Source organism: Aquarana catesbeiana, linkage group LG11 (genome assembly GCF_042186555.1).
Source record: "Aquarana catesbeiana isolate 2022-GZ linkage group LG11, ASM4218655v1, whole genome shotgun sequence".
Classification (NCBI taxonomy): domain Eukaryota; kingdom Metazoa; phylum Chordata; class Amphibia; order Anura; family Ranidae; genus Aquarana; species Aquarana catesbeiana.
In genome coordinates, this window is record NC_133334.1 from 256,091,795 (window position 1) to 256,115,541 (window position 23,747).

Sequence of the window (23,747 nt, forward strand, 5' to 3'; positions counted from 1 at the left end):
AATAGCGACGCTTTACAGCTGACCCCACCCCCAGGTGAAAGGGGCCTACTTGTCCTTCCCTGATACACGCCCCCACAACTGCCCAGCCCCACCCCCCTCCCCTTCACAGATCTCCTCCTGTCTTCACAGCCTCATTTTGGATAGCAGTTTCTCCTGAGAGAGAGGGGAGGGCAGGCTTTGGAAATATGTTCTGTTTGTTAGAAACTAATATAGATTACAATGCAACATGCTAAAGATTTTCTACAGTGTACAACCACGTGGTTGTTTCTGCATGGCAATGTGATGGGCACTATGATGGCATGGAGTGGCACACGCCCAGCTGAGGGAGCTCCATGTGAGTAAGTTAGCTACAAATGAGTTTAAGGCTCAGTTTCCACTAGTGCGACTTGTCATGCGACTTTGGACAAGTCATGACAAGTCACAGCTCATTAATTTCAATGGCAAGCGTTCCCATCCATGCGACTTTGAAAAGGTGCCTGCACTACTTTGATGTGACCTTTGATGCGACTTTGTTCCAGAGTGTAAAGTTGGATCAAAACTGCACTCAAAGACGCACTTTAAATCGCACAGCTTTGGAGTCACACTAGTGGAAACGTAGCCTAAGGCTAGAGTGCGACTCTGGAGTGGGACTTTGATCCAACTTCACACTCTCTGGATCAAAGTCGCATCAAAGCATTGCAGGTAACTTTTCAAAGTCGCGGATTTTCAAAGTCACACAGATGGCAACAGGTGCATTGAAATCAATGGGCTGTCGCATGACAATTCATACTAGTGGAAACCAAGCCTTAGTCTACGTTTCCACTATTGCAACCACAAAGTTGCACGATTCAGAGTGCGACTTTGATGCAACTTTACACTCTCTGGATCAAAGTCGCATCAAAGCATTGCAGGTACTTTTTCAAAGTCGCATAGATGGGAGCCCCCCCCCCCCCCCCCCTTGTCCAGTTCCCTTCTCCTGTGCACAGCTATACTGTATATGTGCACTGCACCTCCCATCCCCCCTGTGTGGATGGGGCTTTTTATTTCTTCATTTTCTCATGAATTGGGATGTACAATGAAAGAACACTGGGTTGGAACCTGTGATCAGCTCCTCCCATCCTGTATACGCGCAAACTGGCTACACAGGAACAGTGTCCCTCCCAGGAAGTGATGTCACTAGCTTTCAGCAACCACAGCCACTGGCTGATTTTACTCTCAGAAGGAAGTAGAACTGAAATCAGGTGGCAGCACTGGATTCTACAAAATAAAAAGGTAGAAAAACTGGGATTTTTTCATTTTGAGACATAAGGCTGAACTTGGCTCACATTAATGATTGCAGGGTGAGAATTTAGGGTGAACTTCCACTTTAATACAGCATGCAGAGCAAGCACAGTAAATATTTTGTTTGGGCCAGGTTGACCCGGACAAGCTATTTAGAGTCATATTAAACCTCAAGCTATGCTTTAAACTCCAATTTGTTACCAGGTTGATATTTCATAAAATAAACTTTAAAAATTGTACTCACATCAATCTCCCCCTCATCAATCTCTCCATCATCCTCCTCTTTCTTCTTTTCCTTTGGAGCATCCCCATCTTTCTGGTCATTTTTTGCCTCCTTGGCCTCCTCAGGAGACTCATCTTTGTCCTTCTCGTCTTTCTCATCTTCGTCGTCACCACCAAGTTTCTCCGATTCGTCCTCTTGATTCAGGCCAGCTGGTTCCTCTGGGACCTCCTCATCGTAATCCAGTTCATGTTCATCCAGTTCCCGCATGACGGAGGAAGCCTCATCCCTCAAGTCGTCGTTGGTGTCTTTGTCTTGGCGGACAGCAGGAGAAGGGGGCTCGTCTCGGGTCAGTTCGCTGCCAGAGCCCAGAGATTTGATCTCACTCAGACGATCTTCATCGTCCAACAGAGGAGACTTGATGGGGCTCCTGTCTGGTTCCTCAGTATTAACGGGAGAGTCTGGATTGTCCTTGATAGAAATGTCTAGTTCTCGGTCGTCCTTCGGGGAAGAGTCGATGGCTTTAGAGATGAGATTGGATAGGTCTCCTTCTTCAGTGTCTGCTTTTGGAGAAAGATTATCCCACGGCATGGGCGAATTCGGCTCTGGGGATCCCCTGTAATCTGGGGAACCTTTACTGTCTAGGAAGTCACCCAAGGGAGTTTTGGGAGAAGGGTTCTCCCACGGCATGGGGGAGCCGAGTTCTGGGGAGGCTTGGTCATCGGGAGAACCTTTATTATCGAATGAATCGCTATAGATGGCCTTTGGGGAAGGGTTCTCCCATGGCATGGGGGAGTTGGACTCTGGGAAGGCCCCATCAGGGGAACGTTTATTGATCAGCAAATCACTACTGTTCTCATCTCTGTCCAGATCATGATCTGATAAGAGGTCTCTGTCCTCGTCTTCATCATCTGTAAGGTCAGGTAGGATTTCCTCCGGAGAAAGGGGATCTCGTTCAGGACTGTCAGCTGCAGCCATGGGTCAAACGTACCTGAAAAAAAAGGGAAAAAAGTGTATGTGAATGTCCAATAGATACAAATGAGGCTGGGGGAGGTGTGCACTATCCCAATACAAAGTTAAAAAAGTTAATGGCTTTCATAGTAGAAAGTGGCAGCAGCCCCTTATAGTGAAGAAAACTCTGTCATACTGGAAAAGGAACACAAGAAGGTGCCAACTAAATGCAGTATTAAATCCAGGCACGTCTGATGTATCTGAGGTCTGATAGGGGGGGTCAAGCCAGGTTCTCTGACTGGACCGACATCCCTACCTGCGGCTTCTTGGCGACGGCACTGCTACTTATGGTCGCGACTCCTGAGTCTTTGAGCGTGGTGAGGAGCAGAAACATAAGTCCAGTTGGAGAACCTGACTTGCGCCCACCATCAGAACTTAGATAGATCAGTATGTTGCCATAGTTGATGGTAACATACACTTTAAAGTGGAATTCCAGGATGAACCAAACTGATTTTAAAAATACTTTCTCCCCCATTCTAACACCTATGCTAACGAACCTGTGTGAGAAAGATGTACACTATATTACCAAAAGTATTGGGACGCTATATATATATATATATATATATATATATATATATATATATATATATATATATATATATATATATATATATATATATATATATATATATATATATATATATATTTAATGACATCCCAGTCTTAGTCCGTAGGGTTCAATATTGAGTTGGCCCACCCTTTGCAGCTATAACAGCTTCAACTCTTCTGGGAAGGCTGTCCACAAGGTTTAGGAGTGTGTCTATGGGAATGTTTGACCATTCTTCCAGAAGAGCATTTGTGAGGTCAGGCACTGATGTTGGACGAGAAGGCCTGGCTCGCAGTCTCCGCCCTTATTCATCCCAAATGTTTTCTATTGGGTTGCGGTCAGGACTCTGTGCAAGACAGTCAAGTTCCTCCACCCCAAACTCACTCATCCGTGTCTTTATGGACCTTGCTTGCTGAAATTGCTGGGAGGCAATTTACAGCGCACACTAATGTTGGCAGTAGAATTATTAATGTATGTTCCTTGCTAAAGAACATCATTTTTTAACCAAGATGCTATGGGTAAAGTTCCGCTTTAAGACTAGTTAGTTTTATCCTAGAATTCCACTTTAAGGACTCATTCACATGACCATATTGATTTACACAGGATCTTGCCGACAGCAGGAACCAACATAAAAAGCTGCCCATACACTGTACACATGTAAGGCTTGTGCTAGGTTTACACATGCACTTTGACTCTATTGGCTGCTGCTCAGGCCCGACAGGTAAATAACAATGTGTGCTGCCAATTACATGACACCCATTAATGAGCCATTTATACGGCAGTGGCTGCGCATTTGCAAAATTACCTCGGCTGATCTTGAATGACTGAGGGCCTGAGTCACCCTGTGTGTATGTGCCTCATTCAGGAGGAGATGTAAACATCGGCAGTGAGTAATCAGCGGTGGTGGCGCCACCTGTGGAACATAGTTGATAGTTACTTGTCAGTCCTAAGCAGTGGAGGTCCACATAGGCTGTATGTATGTAAATGTTATAATACAATGTTTCTCAAGCCCCAGTCCTCAAGTACCCCCAAACAGGTCATGTTTTCAGGCTCATCATTATTTTGCACAGGTGATTTGATCACGTTCACTGCTTTAGTAATTAGCACAGCCGTTTCATACTGAAAACATGACCTGTTATGAGTACTTAAGGACTGGAGTTGAGAAACATTGCTATAACACAATTAGATGTGTACATCATAAAATACAGTCCTGAATGCAGCTTTTCTTATTTTACACTACCAGGCACAGCTATGTGAAGGGGCCTATAGTCTGCTGCATACAGATGTGTACAGAACCACACACTGTACATGGGGGGTTTGATACTTACAGAAGTTGTAAAGTCTCAAGGTTTTTCACCTTAATGCATTAAGGTGAAAAACCTGTGCTGCAGCTGCCACCCAGAGCCCCCATTTTTCTTACCTGAACCTGATCGTTCCAGCGACAAGCACAGCAGCTCCAGGCGCTGTCACGGGTCCTCATTGGAAAGATTGATAGCAGCGGGGGGCCCATGCTGTCAATCAAATCCAGCGACATGGGAGCAGGGGGGCGGGGCTGAGTCCTGCTGTCTATCAATGGATGCAGCAGCAGGACTCGGGAGCGTGCCCTCCACAGGTGCCCCCATGGAAAGCAACTCCCTGTGGGGGACACAAGATTAGGAGGAGGAGCTAAGAGTGCTGCCGGGGGACCCCAGAAAAGGAGGATCGGGGCCGCTCTGTGCAAAACCTTGCACAGAGGTGGCAAGTATAACATGTTTGTTTTTTTTTTTTCTTCTTTTTTTAATCACAAACAAACCTTTACAATCACTTCATGGCAGGATCACTGGGGATTATTTAACAAAATCTGGAGACTTTACCAGATTTAATTTCAAAGTTGTTCAATTAACATGTTAAAGCTTATACAAATGTTTATAGTGATTAGGTTTACATACAGCATACAACAGTACACATCATGTGTATGCCCTGAACTTCTGCCCCTCCACTGCTCCCCCCTGAATTTGACAGCAATTTCCAAGTGTCAAAATGATGTCCAGAACTTCCTGTGTAAATACAACACCTGTGATAGATGCTGCTGTCCCAAAACTCACAATACACTTATCTATCACCTGTCAGATTGATGTTTAGAAACGTTACTTTGTATCTCACTGTCCTTATGATACAGAGTTCATAAGGACAGAGAGATACAAAGTAATGTTTCTAAACATTGATCCGGAAGGAGATGGATAGAATGTAACATTGAAGCAAAGTTCCACCCAAAAGTGGAACTTCCACTTATTTGCTCCCCTCTGGTGCCACATTTGGCACCTTTCAGGGGGGGGGAGGAAATAGGGAACCCGTTTTTGACAGGTACAGTTCCCCATGAGACGGCGCCAGCCCTCAGAAGTTTGCCCCTCCTCCTTCCTCCACCGCCGGACCAATTAGAAAGCACAGCGTCCTTTGCGCATGCAAAGTAGAGAACTGTCTGTGAAGCCCAAAGGCTTCACTGCCAGTTTCCCTTAGTGAAAATGGCGGTGGTAGCAGCCGCGGTGCCGACATCGCGGGCTCCCTGGACAGGGAAGTGTCCATATATTAAACACTTTGGATGAAGGAGCACAGGGGGCACCATTGGACAGCATCATCAGTCGGGGAGGGGAGTGTTAGATGTACTAGCATGTATATTTAGAAACACTAACAAATTGAAGCTGAACTCCAGATAATACTTTATACTCAGTTATAGCAAATTGTGTTTTTTTTTTTCCCTTTTGTGATAAAAGGTTTTAAAGAAATGAATAAAAGCTGATCATTGTAAGCACCCATGTCAGTGTTAAAGTGGTTTTGCACAGAGCAGCCCAGATCCTTCTTTTCTCCTCAGGTCCCTCGCCCGCGCTCCTGGACCCTTCCTCCAGCTTGCTATGGGGGCACCAGAGCCCCTGCTCTGTGTCCTTTTAGACACGGAGCCGTGGCTGGGCCCTGCCCCCTCTCTCTTCATTGGCTCACTGACTTTGATTTGATGCCAATGGTGCCCACTGATGTCTCAGTCAATGAGGAGGGAGAGTCCCGGACAGCCGAAACTCTCGTGCAATATCGCATGATCGAGACAGGGTTTAGGTAAGTATTAGGGCCGGCTGCTGCACACAGGTTTTTTTAATCTTAATGCATAGAATGCATTAGGATAACAAAACCTTCTACCTTTAGAGCCACTTTAATGCATTCCTTGCATTAAGGTAAAAATGTTTAGGCATCAGTATTGGCCCCCCCCCCCCAATACTTACCCGAGCTCCAATCAGATCCAGCGCCGTGCACGTCTGCAGCTCTTCTCTTACCTCACTTCCTGGTCTCTCGGGCTATGCTGAGGCAGAAGGAACCATTGGCTCCCACTGCTGTCAATCAAAGCCAGTAATGAGGGAGCGAGGGGCAGGGCTGAGCCCCGCTGTCTATGTCAATGAAGTGCCTTCTTATTGGGAGGAGAGACACAGAGGAGGAGCGCCAGTGGAGGACCCGAGAAGAGGAGATTCAGGGCCGATGTATGCCGTTCTATGGCATAGAGCAGGTAAGACTAGAAATATTGGTTATTTAAAAAAAAAAAAAAAGATTATAAATTATATATGATAGATATAGAGATTATATATATATATATATATATATATATATATATATATATATATATATATATTTTACAACCTCCTCTTAACCAGGGCCGAAACAACTAATCGATTACTATTTTCATAATCGATTAATCGGCCAGTAACATAATGGGGTTAAAAAAGCTAAAATTAGCCCTATATAGTACAAAAAGAGCAAATCTCTACTGTAAATATTACTTTCACCATTGCACAGTAAAAAAAAACCAAGGGCTAATTTTTTATTTTTTTTTAAACTCCATTATGTTACTAAGGCTCCATTCACACTAGCGCGTTTTTTGATGCATTTTGCAGAAATGCATGGGAATTTTTTAACATGGGTTCCTATGGAACATGTTCACATCAATGCCTTTTTGTACCTCTGCATTTTTGGAAAGGGTCAGGGACTTTTTTTCATGCAAAATGCAGCGTTTTGCATGTAATAGAATTCAATGGACCAGCATCAAAAACGCAAGTGCACCGTTTTTACAGCGTTTTTTTTTTTTTTTTTTTTTTAGACTGTATACAGTCTAAAAAAAACAGTAAAAAAAAAAAAAAAAAAAACGCAAAACGCGGCAAAAACGCTACAAAAACGCTGCTCAAAAACGTGGCAAGCATGACAAAAAAAACTCCAAAAACGCTCAAAAGCAACATGCATAGGTGTGAATCGAGCCTTAAGCTGGCCATACACCTATAGATTATCTGCAGATTTTCTATGGTTAGATGGAAAAAGTGGGAGATTCCTCCATCCACACAGTTTAGCGAACATGGAGAAATCTGTTGCACTTTTTCCATCTAACCATAGAAAATCTGCAGATAATCTATAGGTGTATGGCCAGCTTTAGGCTCGATTCACACCTATGCAGTTTTAGTGCTTTTTGGATTTTGCACTACAGTCCATTTAACATGGTTTCCTATGGAACACGTTCTGTAGAGCAAATCTGCAAAATGCAAAAAGCACTAAAACTGCATAGGTGTGAATCCAGCCTAAATGTCTTAGGCCTGGTTCTCACCCATTTGTTTTTTGCTGCTTTTTGCAGAAATGCACTACAGTTCATTTAACGTTCACATCTATGCTTTTTTCAGCTGCTGTGTATTTGGGTGCTTTTTGGGTTCAATATACTTCAATGGAGAAGCTGCAGAAAAGCATGTAATATTACAGTTCTGTTTGAAAATCTGCAAAACAGTCTAGAATTTTTTTTTCTTTAAATAAAAAAATTTCATCTGAGTCTGATGATATTTACCAGATTCAACCTCTAATAGTATATAGAGTATATCTCTTCTGTCTGTTATTCTCCGAGAGGATTAATTATATTTACCCCTGCATATAAAGATATTTAGGAATAAATTGCCTTTTTTTAAACTTTACATATTAACTAAATTATACACCACACTTTTTTAAAGGTTATTAACCGATTAATCTAAACAATAATCGGCCAACTAATCTGAAACTGAACTGAAAATCGTTAGTTGCAGCCCTACTCTTAACCACTTCAATACCGGGGACTTTCCCTCCTTCCTGCTGAAGCCAATTTCCAGCTTTCAGCGCAGTTTTAAATGACAATTTCTTTTGGTGGTATTTGATCACCTCTGGGATTTTTATTTTTTGCTAAATAAAAAAAAAAAAAAAAAAGACCAAATTTTAATTTTTTTTTTAAAGTTTCATCATGTCAGTTATAAAATTATGTAAATAAGTAAGTTTTCTCCTTCACTGATGGGCACTGATAAGCAGCAATGATATGAAGCACTGATGGGCAATGATAGGCTACACTGATGGGTACTTATGGGTGGCACTGATAAGGCACATTGGTATCATTTGTGGGCACAAATTGGCATCCCTGGTGGCCAAACCAGGTGGTCATCAGTGGTGGTCCTATGTGGGCATCCTGGGGGGGCTGCACAGATAATCTGTGCAGACCCCCCCCCCCCCCAGGAGAGCAGCCATAGAGGAGAGATAGAGGAGAAGCCAATACACAGCTCTTATTGTTTCCTGTGATTGGGCACAGCTGATCACGTGGTAAAAGCCTCTGTCCGAGGCTCTTTACGGAGATCGGTGTTGCGGTGTGTCAGCCTGACACACAGCACCACCAATCGCCATGCTGAACGCCCCCACGTGTATGCGCCGGCTCGTTATCCTGAAAGAAGTCATGATGTCCAGTCAGAATAACGGAACCACCGCCCGGCCGTCATTTTGCTATGGGCCAGGCAGGAAGTGGTTAAAGCGGAACTGCAGTCTGCTCACATAATTCGTAATAAAAACATATTTGCCATTCTGAAGCTTCCCTCAGAAAGTTAAAACAAGGGCAGAAGATTTAATAGATGGAAAGATGAAAAAAATGACTGAAGTTCCGCTTTAAATAGTCTGTCTCACCCCTGTATCTGCAAGAGAGCTTTTCTGGTGAAACAGACGTAGGCTGGGTTCGCATGGAGTGGATCCATTGGACGGACTCCACTAGCTCAGCAGGAGATCGCTCCGTTGATCCCCGCTGAGCAGGCGGATGACAGGTCTGTCTCCGCTCACTGTACAGGGACGGACCAGTCAGAGCCCCGCTGTTCTCTATGGGGAGATCAAATTAAAACAGACAGGCTGTGCCGTATCGCCATTCCCTCTGTTTTCAGCGGATCTTGTCGGATCGGATGGCAGGCGGATGTCAGTGGACACATCTCTGCTGACATCCGCCTGCCCATAGAAGTCAATTGGTGACCCATTCGGATCCGCCTGAAAAATGGACAGGCGGATCCGAGCAGGCCGATCGCGTGAAAGGGACCTTACTGACTCGAACACCAGATTAAAATAAAGGAAAGAAAGCCAAAAAAAAAAAAAAAAAACTAAAAGCAGATTCCACATCTAAGGCTCCATTAAAACCAATGCCGTTTGCAGAAATGCAGGACTTTTTTTTTTTTTTTTTTTTTTTTAACATGGGGTTTCTATGGAACATGTTCACATCAATGTATTTTTGTGCCTCTGCGTTTTTGGAAAGGGTCAGTGACTTTTTAAAATGCAAAATGGTGCTTTTTTTGGTTCAATAGACTTCAATGAAGAAGCTGCAGAACAGCATGTAGTGCGTTTTTAAATCTGCCAAACAAAATTTTCCCAAAAAAAAAAAAAAAAAAACTCAACAAAATGCAAATCGCAGCCAAAAAAAAAAAAAAAAAAAAAAAAAAGAAAGCAAAAAAGCACTGTAGAGACACTCAAAAGCAAGATGAATAGATGTGAATCGAGCCTTAGGATTGGTACGCTGCAGTATAATAAATGTTTGCCGTTGGGCTTAATTGTGCAAAACATTTTTTGTAATCAGCATAAGATTCACAACAAAATAAAATAAAAAAAAGCCCCCTCCTCCTTAGATCAGGGTCTTCATCAGTCCTCCCCCCCACCCCCTTTTCCATCAAGGTCCTTATTAGAGTCCTCCCTTACATTAGAGTCCCCATCAGAGCTGCCCCCTCCCCTAACATCAGTGTCTCCGGAGTCCCCCCTTCCATCAATGTCTCCATCACAGTCTCCCCCGCCCCCATCAATGTCTCCATCACAGTCTCCCCCGCCCCCCATCAATGTCTCCATCACAGTCTCCCCCGCCCCCCCCATCAATGTCTCCATCAGATTCTCCCCCCCCTTCCATCAATGCTAAACGAAGAAAAGAACCCCCTAATGGTGGACTTTTTAGGCACATAAAAAAAGTTTAAGATATAGTAATACAAATATAATTTATTCAGTTCCAACATTAAAAACACAACAATGGTGTAACAGAAGTTACATGGAACATGGAATGCATGACAAACATTTTATACAAAATTGGGGAATACTCTTGCACCCGACGCGTTTCGGAGTAAGTGTACCTCCTTCCTCAGGGGTGGGCGTGAGCAAAAAAATGTAGATTATTGTTATATATATATATATATATATATATATATATATATATAAAAAATATACCCCTTCCATCAATGTCTCCATCAGTCACCCCCCCCATCAATGTCTCCATCAGAGTTCCCCCCCCCCCCCCCCCAACGTCTCCGTCACAGCTCCCCCCAAATCAATGTCTCCATCAGAGCCCCCCCCCCATGTCTCCATCAGAGTCTCCCCCCTTCCATCAATGTCTCCATCAGAGTCTCTCCCCCCCCCCCCCCCCATTAATGTCTCCACCCTTCCATCAATGTCTCCATCAGAGTCATCCCCCCCCTCCATCAAAGTCCCTATCAGGGACTTATATCAGTAACTGTTGGGGGACGGGGGAGAAGCAGAGGCTGTGCACATCAGCTCCGGGCCAGGTAAAATCTTGCAGCGGGCCGCATACGACCCATGGGCTATAGTTTGAAGAACCTGGTACTAAACTGGTGAAACATTAACTGTAATTGGTTGTTACAGGTTCCTGCCTTCTGGCACACCCTTAAACCAAACTAAAGGCCCCATTCACACTAGAACGTGGAGCTGCAGCAACACTCTACATGGGTTACATTCTAAATGGCACCCAAAAGCACCTTGCCAACAGACATGCAATGCAGAGCAATACAACATGCAGTGAAAGGAATAGGATGGCTGCACACTGGGATTGGAAAGGCCAAAAATTCCAAGCTTTACTGAAATAAAATCCACACCATATATGACAGTGGCAGGAGCTGGAAGAAAACGCATTTCATGCAATTGTGACCTTAGTCAACTAAGCACACACTTGCATGAAACGCGTTAACATCTTGCTCCCAGCTCCTGCAACTGTGCTATATGGTGTGGATTTTATTTCAGTAAAGGTTGGAATTTTTGGACTTTCCTATCCCGGTGTGCAGAAATCCTATTTGTTCGTTTCACAGTACTTTCTCACTGCGAGCCAGGCTTGCACTTGGTCTTTGGATTGTTTTATGGAATTGTGGACCTTCCTGGAGCAGTGCAGATATTGGTTGGACTTTCTGTGATAACATTCAGTGCACTTCCAGTCATGGCGATTTGGCAATTTTGAATGAGCTGCCTTAAAGCAACACAGGCCACGATGGTGTGAATGGGCCCCGAATAAGGTAAATACATTCCAGGCCCACAAAGATGCAATGTCCATCAGTTTGTTTGTTTTTTTTTTAAAAAACAGCCAAAGCTCATCTAGAAATGCCTGTCCCCTGCCAGCATGCTCCAAGAAAAAGGACACTTGCTCTCTGTGTGGAAGCAGTGGTGTCTCTGCGGAGGTCCTACCTAACCCTTTCTAAGCCACAGCTAGAACTCTCCAATCAGAAGGAACATGAGCTTTGCTGCTTGGACTGCTCCAGGTTTGATTCAGCATGGAGGGTTTCAGTCCTCTGCAGAGAGACTCCTGCTTCCACAAATACAAAAGGTCATCGGAATTTAACCCTTTCACTGCCAGAGCCCTAAATCATTTTAGGCCTGAAAATTATTTAAAACCCCCAAATAATATATATTTTCTGAAAGCAGAGACCCTGGAGAATAAAATGGTGGCAGTTCCAGATTTTCATGTCACAATGGTTTATCAAGTACAAAATTGAATTAAGAAAAAAAATACACATTAATTTTAGAGCATGCCAAAGACGATATATTCCCCTTTTCTTCATAAACTATAAAAAAAATTAGGTGGTATGGAATACATAGATACCAAATATATCAAGCCTTAAAATTGCAATAACCTTCGGTACCCTAAATTTTTCATAGGTGATGATCCGAAAGCCCCATCAGTTTAGGGTTAACTGTGAATAACCACTCCAGCATGTGCGGCGATATGCAACGTGTATTGCAATCAATTTTTTTCATGCACAGGCGCTCCCGACATGCCTGTTTATGTGCATGGGGGTTTTATAGCCCCATACATAGTTGGCAATTTGGAATCACGGGTGGAATTGGTGCAATTCTGCTCATGATTCCAAATCGTGTGGCAATCTCTGTAATGCGCGTTCAGGTGGCATTCATTCTAAATAGAACCCCAAATGCTGTGCGATTTTGCCACGATTGTCACGCAACAAAACGCACCTTAAAAAAAAAAAAATCATCTGAAGCTTGTTGCCCCAAAAATGAGTAGGAGCTTCCTTAGGGTGAAAAGCACACACAGGACAGCTCATTGATGAGGGGGGCTGCCCTATACCTGACATGCAGAATCGTGTGAAAATCACCCACACACAAGCAGCAACATGAGAATCAGCTACTCGAAGTGTGAATGGGGCCTAAAGGCTTGGGCTTAACTCATTTTTTACACTTTTTTTTTTTTTATTAAAACTATTTTTCATCAAAGTCCCCTTAGTTCTTTTTCGGGACCGATTCTCTTTAATGAGACATCAGGGGTTATTTTAGACCACTGATGTCTCATCTGCCCTTCAATAAAGCTAATGAAGCGCAGATCACGAGCCACTAATTTCTTTCCTGGGTAGACCAGGAGACATTGACAGCTGGACCCCAAAGTGACATTTTATATATGGCTTACGGGTCCCTAGTGGGAAGGGGAGATCAGGAAATGGTTGTTCGCTTATCTCCCCCCCCCCCCACCTGGTGGCATCCACCATGCTGGTCCCAGGACCGCCAATAGAAACACATGCAGGGGGGGAACAAATGTTGCCAGGATGTGTGGACACAATCTGGCGTCTGTACAGCTGTCCAATCCTTTTCACCCAACAGCTGATATTTGGCTTCTCAGATTTACACGCGGGATACTTCAGTGGCAAAAAGAATTTAATGTTTTAGAAGTGAAAACATTAGGAGTTTTAGATGGAAGAACCCAAGTCAGGATTCAATTGCTGTCGATTTCCCCTATGTCACCAAGACAGAAAGTGATGAGCAATCATCACCAAACCAGGAATAGAGGGGAAAAAGATTCTACTGATAACTAAAAGGGAACTTCTTTGTATTGTGTCTCCAGGACAGGAAGTAAGGGGAAAACTGCCCAAGGAGACACATACAAGAAAAGAAAGCCGACAAGAGTCCCTACTTGGGGTAAAAAGAGATTATGGTATACTAAAACCAAAAGCTGCAAAAGAAAACCAATGAGCAGACAGGGTGGTCTTTTTCTGCCATCACCTATTTATAATAATTTGTATATATATATATATATATATATATATATATATATATATATATATATATATATATATATATATATATATAATCTTTGAATAGAAGAATTGTAGGGTTTTGCAGCCCCTCACAATGAAAGGACAGAAGAAGTCAGTCATCTGCACTAACAGGTGCTGCAACAGTAGAACGTCATCATCGCCTGAAGATGCAGGAAGTGGGGCCCCTGTGAAGTGACAGGTCACAAAGTTTATTAGAAATCTATGCAACAGACTGTTAAGCTGGCCATAGATGGTTCGAATCTTGGTTCAGCGTGACCAGCCGAAATTGGAACCATGTATGGGCAAGGCCGATTGATCAACTTGGATACAACCAGCCTGTCGAATTTTTCATTCGATTATTACTCCATGTATGATTGGCTTTAGGGTTAGTTCACGGCTTGTGCGGTAATCAGGCGATCCCTGAAAGCTCCACCCATCCTGCCTCCGACCCAATAAGTGATTTTACTTTCTCTATCAATCCATCCCTCATAGATTTTACCTCTTTTTTTTTAAAGATTGTAAGCTTCAATGAGCTGGGCCCTCCTAACCCTCTTCTATGGTACTATAACTGCACTTTCTCACATTATATTGTAAATCTCTGTGCAAACTGTTGGTGCGATATAAACCCTGTATAATAATAGACAAAAGCTAACCGCTATGACACCTAACATAGCACCTTGGCACCTGGAAGGGACAACCTGGTGCCATGTTGGGATACCTCTGGATACTAGCACAGCAAAGGCATCCAGAAGTGCCAGCAAGGACCAGCCCACAGCATCTGGAGTTGTTCCTAAAAAGGGTGGTCTCTCGGGTAAGGGGGAACCTAGACCCTACCTACAGGCAGACATGTACCACCTGAGAGGAGGAGGATGATCACAATCACCCGCCATGAAAACACAAAAAACATTTCGGATGAGACTTCCTGGAGGTCCAGACAAAGTGTAAAACTGAGCACGAGGGGGGAGGAGCCTTTCAACTGCTTTGGGAAAAGTGTTTCCCGTAGAGGGCAGAGCCAATCATCTCATGTAATTTGTCCTGGAAGACGTTTTTGGGAAAGAATTGTATTCCCGGTGTACACACTACAACTTGACCTTGAGGTGGGGTGGTGCGGGGCACAAATATACAGACATAACACAGTGGGGTTGATTTACTAAAGGCAAATCCAATTTGCACTACAAGTCCACTTTGAAGTGCAGTCGCTGTTGATCTGAAATGAGAAGAAGCTCTGCTGATTTCTATCATGTACAAGCAAAAAATGCTGTTTTTATTTTCCTTGCATGTCCCCCTCTAGATCAGTGACTGCACTTCCAAGTGCACTTGTAGTGCAAAGTGGATTTGCCTTTAGTAAATAAACCCAAGTGTTTCCTCCTGTCACTGCAATGAAATGGAATTAATGAAATGGAATTTGTGACATTCAATAAATAAAAAGTAAACAGTGCCATACAATGGAACGATGCAAGGCTCCGCCTCTACGCAATGGGCACTGGCTTGCTTGCTTAAATTGCTGGTTTTAGGGAGCGATGTGGTGTTAATGAGAAAACTTTTCGTGAAACACGTTAACCATGCTGCTATCTCTGTATCGAGGGATTGTGACATTTTGGATGGATTTTATTAAATAAAGCTCATCTCCCCTGAAGTCCTGAGTGCGGTCACTCTTCCTCACATAAGTGGTGTTAAAGTGATTGTAAGGGTTCGGTTTTTTTTTTTAAATAACAAACATATCATACTTACCTCCACTGTGCAGCTCATTTTGCACAGAGTGACCCCAAACCTGCTCTTATGGAGTCCCTCAGCAGCTCTCGCGGCTCCTCCTCACATCAGATAACCCCCCTGGGAGAAGCGCTCTTCTGGGGGGTTACCTTGAGGGCGCGCTCCCGAGTCCAGCATTCAGCATCCATAGAGGTCAAATGCAGGACTCGGCCCCAACCCCCAGGGTCATGGGATTTGATTGACAGCAGCAGGAGCCAATGGCTGCGCTGCTATCAATCTATCCAATCAAGAGCCGAGAACCCCGGGCAGAGAGACAGCGTATCCCCGCCGGGTCAAGTTCTAGGGCTCAGGTAAGTAAGTCAGCTTTTATAATTTTACCAAAAACATGTTTCACCTGTAAGATTTGTAAGTTTAAAAACAAAACAAAAAACTGGCTCCTAACTTTTAGCTGGCTCCAAGATTCAAAGCAAATTTGTCAAGCCCTGCCCTAAAAAAAAACAAAAACAAACTGCTTTTGGAGGTGTAGTATTTTTCTTGTACCCACATTTGGGTTTTTATTATTATCAAAAGAAATCTCTATCCCCCCAAAAAATGATATAAAATTCATTGTCAAAGTCAGTCAAAATATATCATAGCAATGAAAACTGACCCATGGCTTGGTAATGAAGGCGTATCACAGGCTGGTGCCATCCACACACAGCGGGCACCTCATTGGTTGCTGTGTGCCGGTGAGGTCCCCTGTCTGTGATATTATGGGTGGAGTCAGCTCTGTAATTCAGGACAATGAACATCCAACCTAAGCGACATACAACCACCAGAAGGTGCCAGTGATGTGGGATAGAATTTTTTAGATTTATTGCCCATTAAAAACAGGCGGGTGAGTTAAGCTGGAAAAGGTGTAGTCTATCTGCTGGGGGAGGGGATTATTAGCACACATTTGTCCCTTAGATAAAGAGCACTAACATGCAAGAGGTGCAGATACTCCAAGGAATGAGGCTACCGCCATGAGAGCAACAGCTGTGGAGGGGAGGGAGGTGGTATTTGCACAGTGATGCACACAGAGGGAACGTATGGTGACGGCTCTGACCCAGATCCCCCAGTGCTCCATCATATCACCCCTCAGAGGGGTGGGATCCACTAAAGAGAACCCGTCATGGCAGTAAGAGCCACCTGGGGCATGCCACGACTAACTGGAGGTCAGTCCGAAAGCAAAACAAAGGATGTGTCTATACTGTGGGGTGGAGCCACATCCACTCTGCTTGTAAAGAGAACCTGTCAGAGGACCAGCTGATAGGCAGGTGATATTTCTGTAGTAAGGTGGGTGATGGCAGTATTGATCCTGTGACTGCACACCGCGGGCCCAGCCAGAAGCATGAAAAGGGTGACATTGACAAGCAGGTGTAACAGGAATCTTGGTCCATTACAAATAAAGAGAACCTGTCACTGGACTAAGCCAAAAGGGTGCAGGGGCTGACATTGCAGAGGGAGGGGATGGGGGACGATGGTGGTCTCAGTTCTGGGACATTAAAGTAAACCTGTCACCAGGTAACATTGCTGAAATGGGACACTAATGGCAGTGAAGAGAACCTGTTACCACCAACGCTGCAGGCCCAGCCAAAAGCATTCAGGGGGCGACAATACAGGAGAGGGATTGGGGACATATAGCAGGAGAGGGATTTGGGGGATGATAGCCATCTTTGTAAAGAGCCCCATCTCACCTCACACATGTTGAAGGCCAGCCAATGGCGTGCAGGGGTGATATTTCTGGGGGGGGGGGGGGGGGGGGGGAGTAAGGGGGTGATAGTCTTAACCCAGAGCCATTAACCACTTGCCCCCTCATATAACTTATATGGTGGCACTGCTGCGCCAAATCATGTACCTAGTATGTGATCCGACACGTCATGGGATCGCATGCGCGTCGCTGGCTCCCGCTGTTACTATACACATCAGGAGCAGATCGGCAGGTACCATGGAATCTACGTCCGCCGGCACCCACTGATCTTTCGGTACACAGGCAGATTGCTGTTCTGTCAGTATAGAAGACATGGATCCTGTGTGCCTTCCCCTAGTAAGAGCACCTCCAACACAGTACACAAACACTGGCTAGGCACACGGTTAACCCTTTGAGCTCGTCTGTTAACCCCTTCCCAGTTAGTGTCATTAGTACAGTGTGTATTTCTTTTTAGCACTGATTAGTGTCACGGGTGTCTAAAAAGCGTCAAAAGTTTCCGACTGTCCGCCGCAATATCGCAGTCCCGCTAAAAGTCGCTGATCTCCGCCATTACTAGTAAAAAAACAAAAAAACTATTATTTTAAATATCCCATAGTTTATAGATGCTACAACCTTTGCACAAACCAATCAATATACGTTTATTGTGATTTTTTTTTTTTTTTTTAATAATAACATGGTGTAGCAGAATAAATATTGGCCTAAACTTATGAGGAAATTCGATTTTCTTACTTTTTTTTTTTATTGGATGTGTTTTAGAGCAGAAAGTAAAAAAAAATTGTTTTTTTTTATTTTCAAAACTGTTGGCCTTTTTTGTTTATAGCGAAAAAAACAAAAACAAAAAAAAAACACCCGCAGAGGTGATCAAATACCACCGAAAGAAAGCTCAATTTGTGGGGGGGGAGGAATATAATTGTTATTTGTGTACTGCGTCGCACAAACGTCAGTTAAAGTATTGCAGTGCCGTACCGCAAAAAATGACCTGGTCATGAAGGGGGGGAAATATCTGTAAATCTGTCACTGAGACCCAGCCAATAGGAACAGGGGGGGGGGGGGGGGGGCGCGAACTTAGTAAAGAGCCCCTGTCATCACACACACAGCCAATAGGGCGAAGGGGGTGACGTCGGAGGGGAAGGAATGTTGACGTTGCAGGATGGGGGGGGGGTGAAGATGATTTCGGGTTCAGAAGCACTAAAGTGAACCCGTCACTCTGGCACAGCCAATACGGAGGAGACGTTGCTGAACTGGGGGATACCGATGGAGTTTTCAGCGAGGAGAGCCTGTTACCAAATACACTGCAGGCCCAGCCAATAGCGTTTGGGGGTGACAATGCTGGGGGTGGATGAAAACTTTGCGGGGGGAGGGGAGCCCAGAGCCATTGAAGAGAACCTGTCACTGAGGCTCAGCCAATAGGAACGAGGGATGATGGGGATCTTAATAAAGAGCCCCTGTCACCACACACTGGAGGCCCAGCCAATGAGGTGCAGGGGGGGGGAGGGGGATGGGGGCCTCTCAGTGAGGAGAACCTGTCACCTAGGCCCAGCCAATAAGAAGGTGACATTAATGGGGACCAGTAAAGAGAAGCTGTCACCTCACACTAACAATTATTATTGTATTCTAGGCCAATACTCACCACCAATGTCCACCACCGGCCTCCTCACACCGGCCTCATGTCCCTCCAGGGATCCCGGTGTGTGAGGTGACAGGGGGGGGGGCTCATTGTACATGGCGGCCTCACACACCCCCCCCTCCTAAGTAGTGAGGTGGGGGACCTGCAGAGGTTGTGGGACCCGCACAGCGCTCTATTACCTGAGAAGAGGAGGAGATGAGACCGAGGCTCCTCTCTCCACCGCCGGGCCGACGATTCACCGGATCCCCCGCTGCTACTGCTGCTGGCGCGGCCTCCGCCTACGTCATCAACGAGCGACACCTTCTCCGAAACAGCTTCCCCCCCCCTCCCTTCACAGCAAGCTCCTCCCCTTCCGCGCCGCGGACGGACAACGCGCTGTCTACCACGCCCCCTTCTTACAACACTCCGTCTGGGAGCCAGTCGCCGTCTAGACCCGCCCCCTTCACTACTGACAGATGCGTTGGGTTAGCCCCGCCCACTCCCCCGTTTGCTCTCAGTTCCTTTCCTTCCTAAACAGGGGCAACCGGAGTGGGGGGGGGGGGGGCCGTGTATGTGATGCTAACCTAGAGCAGAGCGCTGTACGGAGACACAGTGGCCATATAAGGTTGTCACCTCATCCCTCTAAAACCGAACACGTAATAACCACTTCAGCCCCGGAAGATTTTACCCCCCTTCCTGACCAGAGCACTTTTTGCGATTCGGCACTGCGTCACTTTAACAGACAATTGCGCGGTCGTGCGACGTTGTACCCAAACAAAATTGACATCCCTTTTTCCCCACAAACAGAGCTTTCTTTTTGGTGGGATTTGATCACCTCTGCGTTTTTTTTTTTTTGCGCTATAAACAAAAAAAGAGCGACAATTTTGAAAAAAAACGCAATATTTTTTACTTTTTGCTATAATAAATATCCCCCAAAAAATATATATAAAAAAAAAAAACGAATTTTTTTGCTCAGTTTAGGCCGATATGTATTCTTCTACATATTTTTGGTTAAAAAAAAACACAATAAGTGTATATTGATTGGTTTGCACAAAATTTATAATGTCTACAAAATAGGGGATAGATTTATGGCATTTTATTATAATTTTTTTTAATTAATAATGGCGGCTATCAGCGATTTTTATTGTGACTGCGACATTGTGGTGGACACATCGGACGCTTTTGCACTATTTTGGGACCATTGTCATTTATACAGCGATCAGTGCTATAAAAATGCACTGATTTCTGTGTAAATGACACTGGCAGGGAAGAGGATAAACACTGGGGGGGGGGGGGGCGATCAAGGGGTTAAGTGTGTCCTAGGGAGTGATTCTAACTGTGAGGGGGATGGGCTACCTACGACATGACATTGAACACTACTCCTGATGACAGGGAGCAGTAGATCTCTGTCCTGTTACTAGGCAGAATGGGGAAATGCCTTGTCTGCCGCTCCGTGACACGATCGAGACATCGAGTTTGCGGGCACCTAGCATGCGGCAGGCGTGCGTGTTGCCCACAATGCCGCGTCTTAAAGGGGACGTACCTGTACACCTATTTGCACGCGTATATCGTCGTGCGCTGGTCAGAAAGTGGTTAATTACGAAGGTTCTGTGGCTGATTAATGGGTAATTAAATTCACTTAGTGCCTTATCTGCATTAAATTGGCCACAGAACCTGTGTCATTCATATGTGTTCGGGTTTAAAGGGATGAGGTGGCAACCCTATGACCATAGGAGCTCACACTCTAATCTCACACTATTATTATTGTTATACAGATCTGTCTCTGATCTCTCCATAAAGAGGACCTGTCACTGCCCAGCTATCACAAGGGGCAATCAGGGCGCTTTAAAAGTCCATAAACAGGAGAAAAGTGCCCATAAATAATATGGCGTTGCTCAGAACTGCGCATGTCGAGTCCGCGGTCCTCTTTGCGTGATTTCTGTGCGGCTCAATTTAATACGATTTTAAGGCCTTTCATTTGAATAGCCTGCTAATCGCACGAGTAGTGCATGATGTGCTACTTTTCAAAATCGCAGCACGCCAAAAACGCACGGTACTGCAATACCACATGATCGGGTGCAGGCGAACACACTGCGCTTGCAATCTGCGTTTGGGGACACCCAGGGCGTCTTGAATGCGGCCTAGGAAATGTTTTTGCACTGCGTCGTAGTGTGAATGAGGCTCAGTGAGGCTGATCGTGTCATTATTAGGCAAGTAAAGGAGGATATACACACTCAGCGGCCACTTTATTAGGTACAGTGCCTTGAAAAGTATTCATACCCCTTGACATTTTCCAAATTTTGTCATTTTACAATCAAAAACATACATGAATTTTATTGTAATTTTTTTATGATAGACCAACACAAAGTGGCACATAATTGTGAAGTGGAAGGAAAATGATAAATGGTTTTCAAATTTTTTTACAAATAAATATGTGAAAAGTGTGGTGTGTATTTGTATTCAGCCCCCTTTACTCTGATACCCCTAACTAAAATCTAGTGGAACCAATTGCCTTCAGAAGTCACCTAATTAGTAAATAGAGTACACCTGTGTGTAATTTAATCTCAGTATAAATACAGCTGTTCTTTGAAGCCCTCAGAGGTTTGTTAGAGAACCTTAGTGAAAAACAGCATCATGAAGGCCAAGGAACACACTAGACAAGTCAGGAATAAAGTCGTGGAGACGTTTAAAGCAGGGTTAGGTTATAAAAAAAATATCCCAAGCTTTGAACATCTCACGGAGCACTGTTCAATCCATCATCTGAAAATGGAAAGAGTATGGCACAACTGCAAACCTACCAAGACATGGCCGTCCACCTAAAATGACCAGCCGGGCAAGGAGAACATTCATCAGAGAAGCAGCCAAGAGGTCCATGGTAACTCTGGAGGAGCTGCAGAGATCCACAGCTCAGGTGGGAGAATCTGTCCACAGGACAACTATTAGTCGTGTTCTCCACAAATCTGACCTTTATGGAAGAGTGGCAAGAAGAAAGTCATAAGAAGTCTCATTTTCAGTTTGCCAGAAGCCATGTGGGGGACACAGAAAACATGTGGAAGAAGGTGCTCTGGTCAGATGAGACCAAAATTTAACTTATTGGCCTAAAAGCAAAACGCTATACGTGGCAGAAAACTAACACTGCACATCACCCTGAACACACAATCCCCACTGTGAAACATGGTGGTGGCAGCATCATGTTGTGGGGATGCTTTTCTTCAGCAGGGACAGGGAAGCTGGTCAGAGTTGATGGGAAGTTGGATGGAGCCAAATACAGGGCAATCTTAGAAGAAAATCTGAGTCAAGACTTGAGACTGGGGCAGAGGTTCACCTTCCAGCAGGACAACGACCCTAAACATACAGCCAGAGCTACAATGGAATGGTTTAGATCAAAGCATATTCATGTGTTAGAATGGTCCAGTCAAAGTCCAGACCTAAATCCAATTGAGAATCTGTGGCAAGACTTGAAAATTGCTGTTCACAGACGCTCTCCATCCAATATGACAGAGCTTGAGCTAGATGTAAAATGTCCCTCTCTAGATGTGCAAAGCTGGTAGAGACATCCCCAAAAAGACTTGCAGCTGTAATTGCAGTGAAAGGCGGTTCTACAAAGTATTGACTCCGGGGGGCGCCATACAAATGTACCCCACACTTTTCACATATTTATTTGTAAAAAAAATTTGAAAACCATTTATCATTTTCCTTCCACTTCACAATTATGTGCCACTTTGTGTTGGTCTATCACATAAAATCCCAATAAAATACATTTAAGTTTTTGGTTGTAACATGACAAAATGTGGAAAATGTCAAGGGGTATGAATACTTTTTTAAGGCACTGTACACCTTGCTAGTACTGGGTTGGACCCCCTTTTGCCTTCATTCTTCATAGTATAGATTCAACAAGATGTTGGAAACATTCCTCAGATTTTGCTCCATACTAACATGATAACATCATGCAGTTGCTGCAGATTTGTCGGCTGCACATCCATGATAAGAATCTCCCGTTCCACCACATCCCAAATGAGATCTGGTGAGTGTGGAGGCCATTGGAGTACAGTGACCTCATTGTCCAGTGGTGAGATGATTGGATCTTTGTGACATGGTGCATTATCCTGCTGGAAGGAGCCATCAGAAGATGGGGACATTGTAGTCATAAAGGGATGGACATGGTCAGCAACAATACTCAGGTAGGCCGTGGTGTTTAATCGATGCTCAATTGGTACTAAGGGGCCCAAAGTGTGCCAAGAAAATATCCCCCACACCATTACACCCCCACCACCAGCCTGAACCGGTGATACAAGGCAGGATGGATCCATGATTTCATGTTTACACCAAATTCTGACCCCACCATCTGAATGTCGCAGCTGAAATTGAGACTCATCAGACCAGGCATTGATTTTCCAATCTTCTATTGTCCAATTTTGGTGATCCTGTGCGAATTGAAGCCTCAGTTTCCTGTTCTTAGCTGACAGGAGTGGCACCCGGTGTGGTCTTCTGCTTCTGTAGCCCATCTGCTTCAAGGTTCGATGTGTTGTGCAATCAGAGATGACATTCTGCATACCTTGGTTGTAATGAGTGGTTATTTGAGTTACTGTTGCCTTTCTATCATCTGCAACCAGTCTGCCCATTCTCCTCTGATCTCCGACATCAACAAGGCATTTTCATCCACACAACTACCGCTCACTGGATATTTTCTCTTTTCTCTGTAAACCTGAGAGATGGTTGTGTGTGAAAATCCCAGTAGATCAGCAGTTTTTGAAATACTCAGACCAGCCCGTCTGGCACCAACAACCATGCCACCTTCAAAGTCACCTAAATCCCCTTTCTTCCCCATTCTGATGCTCAGTTTGAACTGTAGCATGTCGTCTTCGCCACGTCTAGATGCCTAAATGCATTGAGTTGCTGCCATGTGATTGGCTGATTAGCAATTTGTGTTACCAAGCAATTGAACAGGTGTACCTAATAAAGTGGCCGATGAGCGTATATCACTGGACGTCATGAAAGATGTGGATCTTTGCCATCGTAAAGCAATGTATGAG

The 23,747-nt window shown here is 44.5% G+C and overlaps 1 protein-coding gene across 1 annotated transcript in view; it reads right to left on the reverse strand.

Annotated features, from left to right (window-relative positions):
* Positions 1–19,070, reverse strand: part of ZC3H18 (zinc finger CCCH-type containing 18) — a 167,173-nt gene extending 148,103 nt beyond the window's left edge. Inside the window, exons 1-2 of the mRNA XM_073603892.1 lie at positions 18,915–19,070; positions 1,505–2,471 (exon numbers count right to left, since the gene is read on the reverse strand). Coding sequence (XP_073459993.1) covers positions 1,505–2,458 — 954 coding nt within the window. The 5' untranslated portion in view covers positions 2,459–2,471; positions 18,915–19,070. The remainder of the gene's footprint in view (positions 1–1,504; positions 2,472–18,914) is intronic.
* Positions 19,071–23,747: the final 4,677 nt, after the last annotated feature.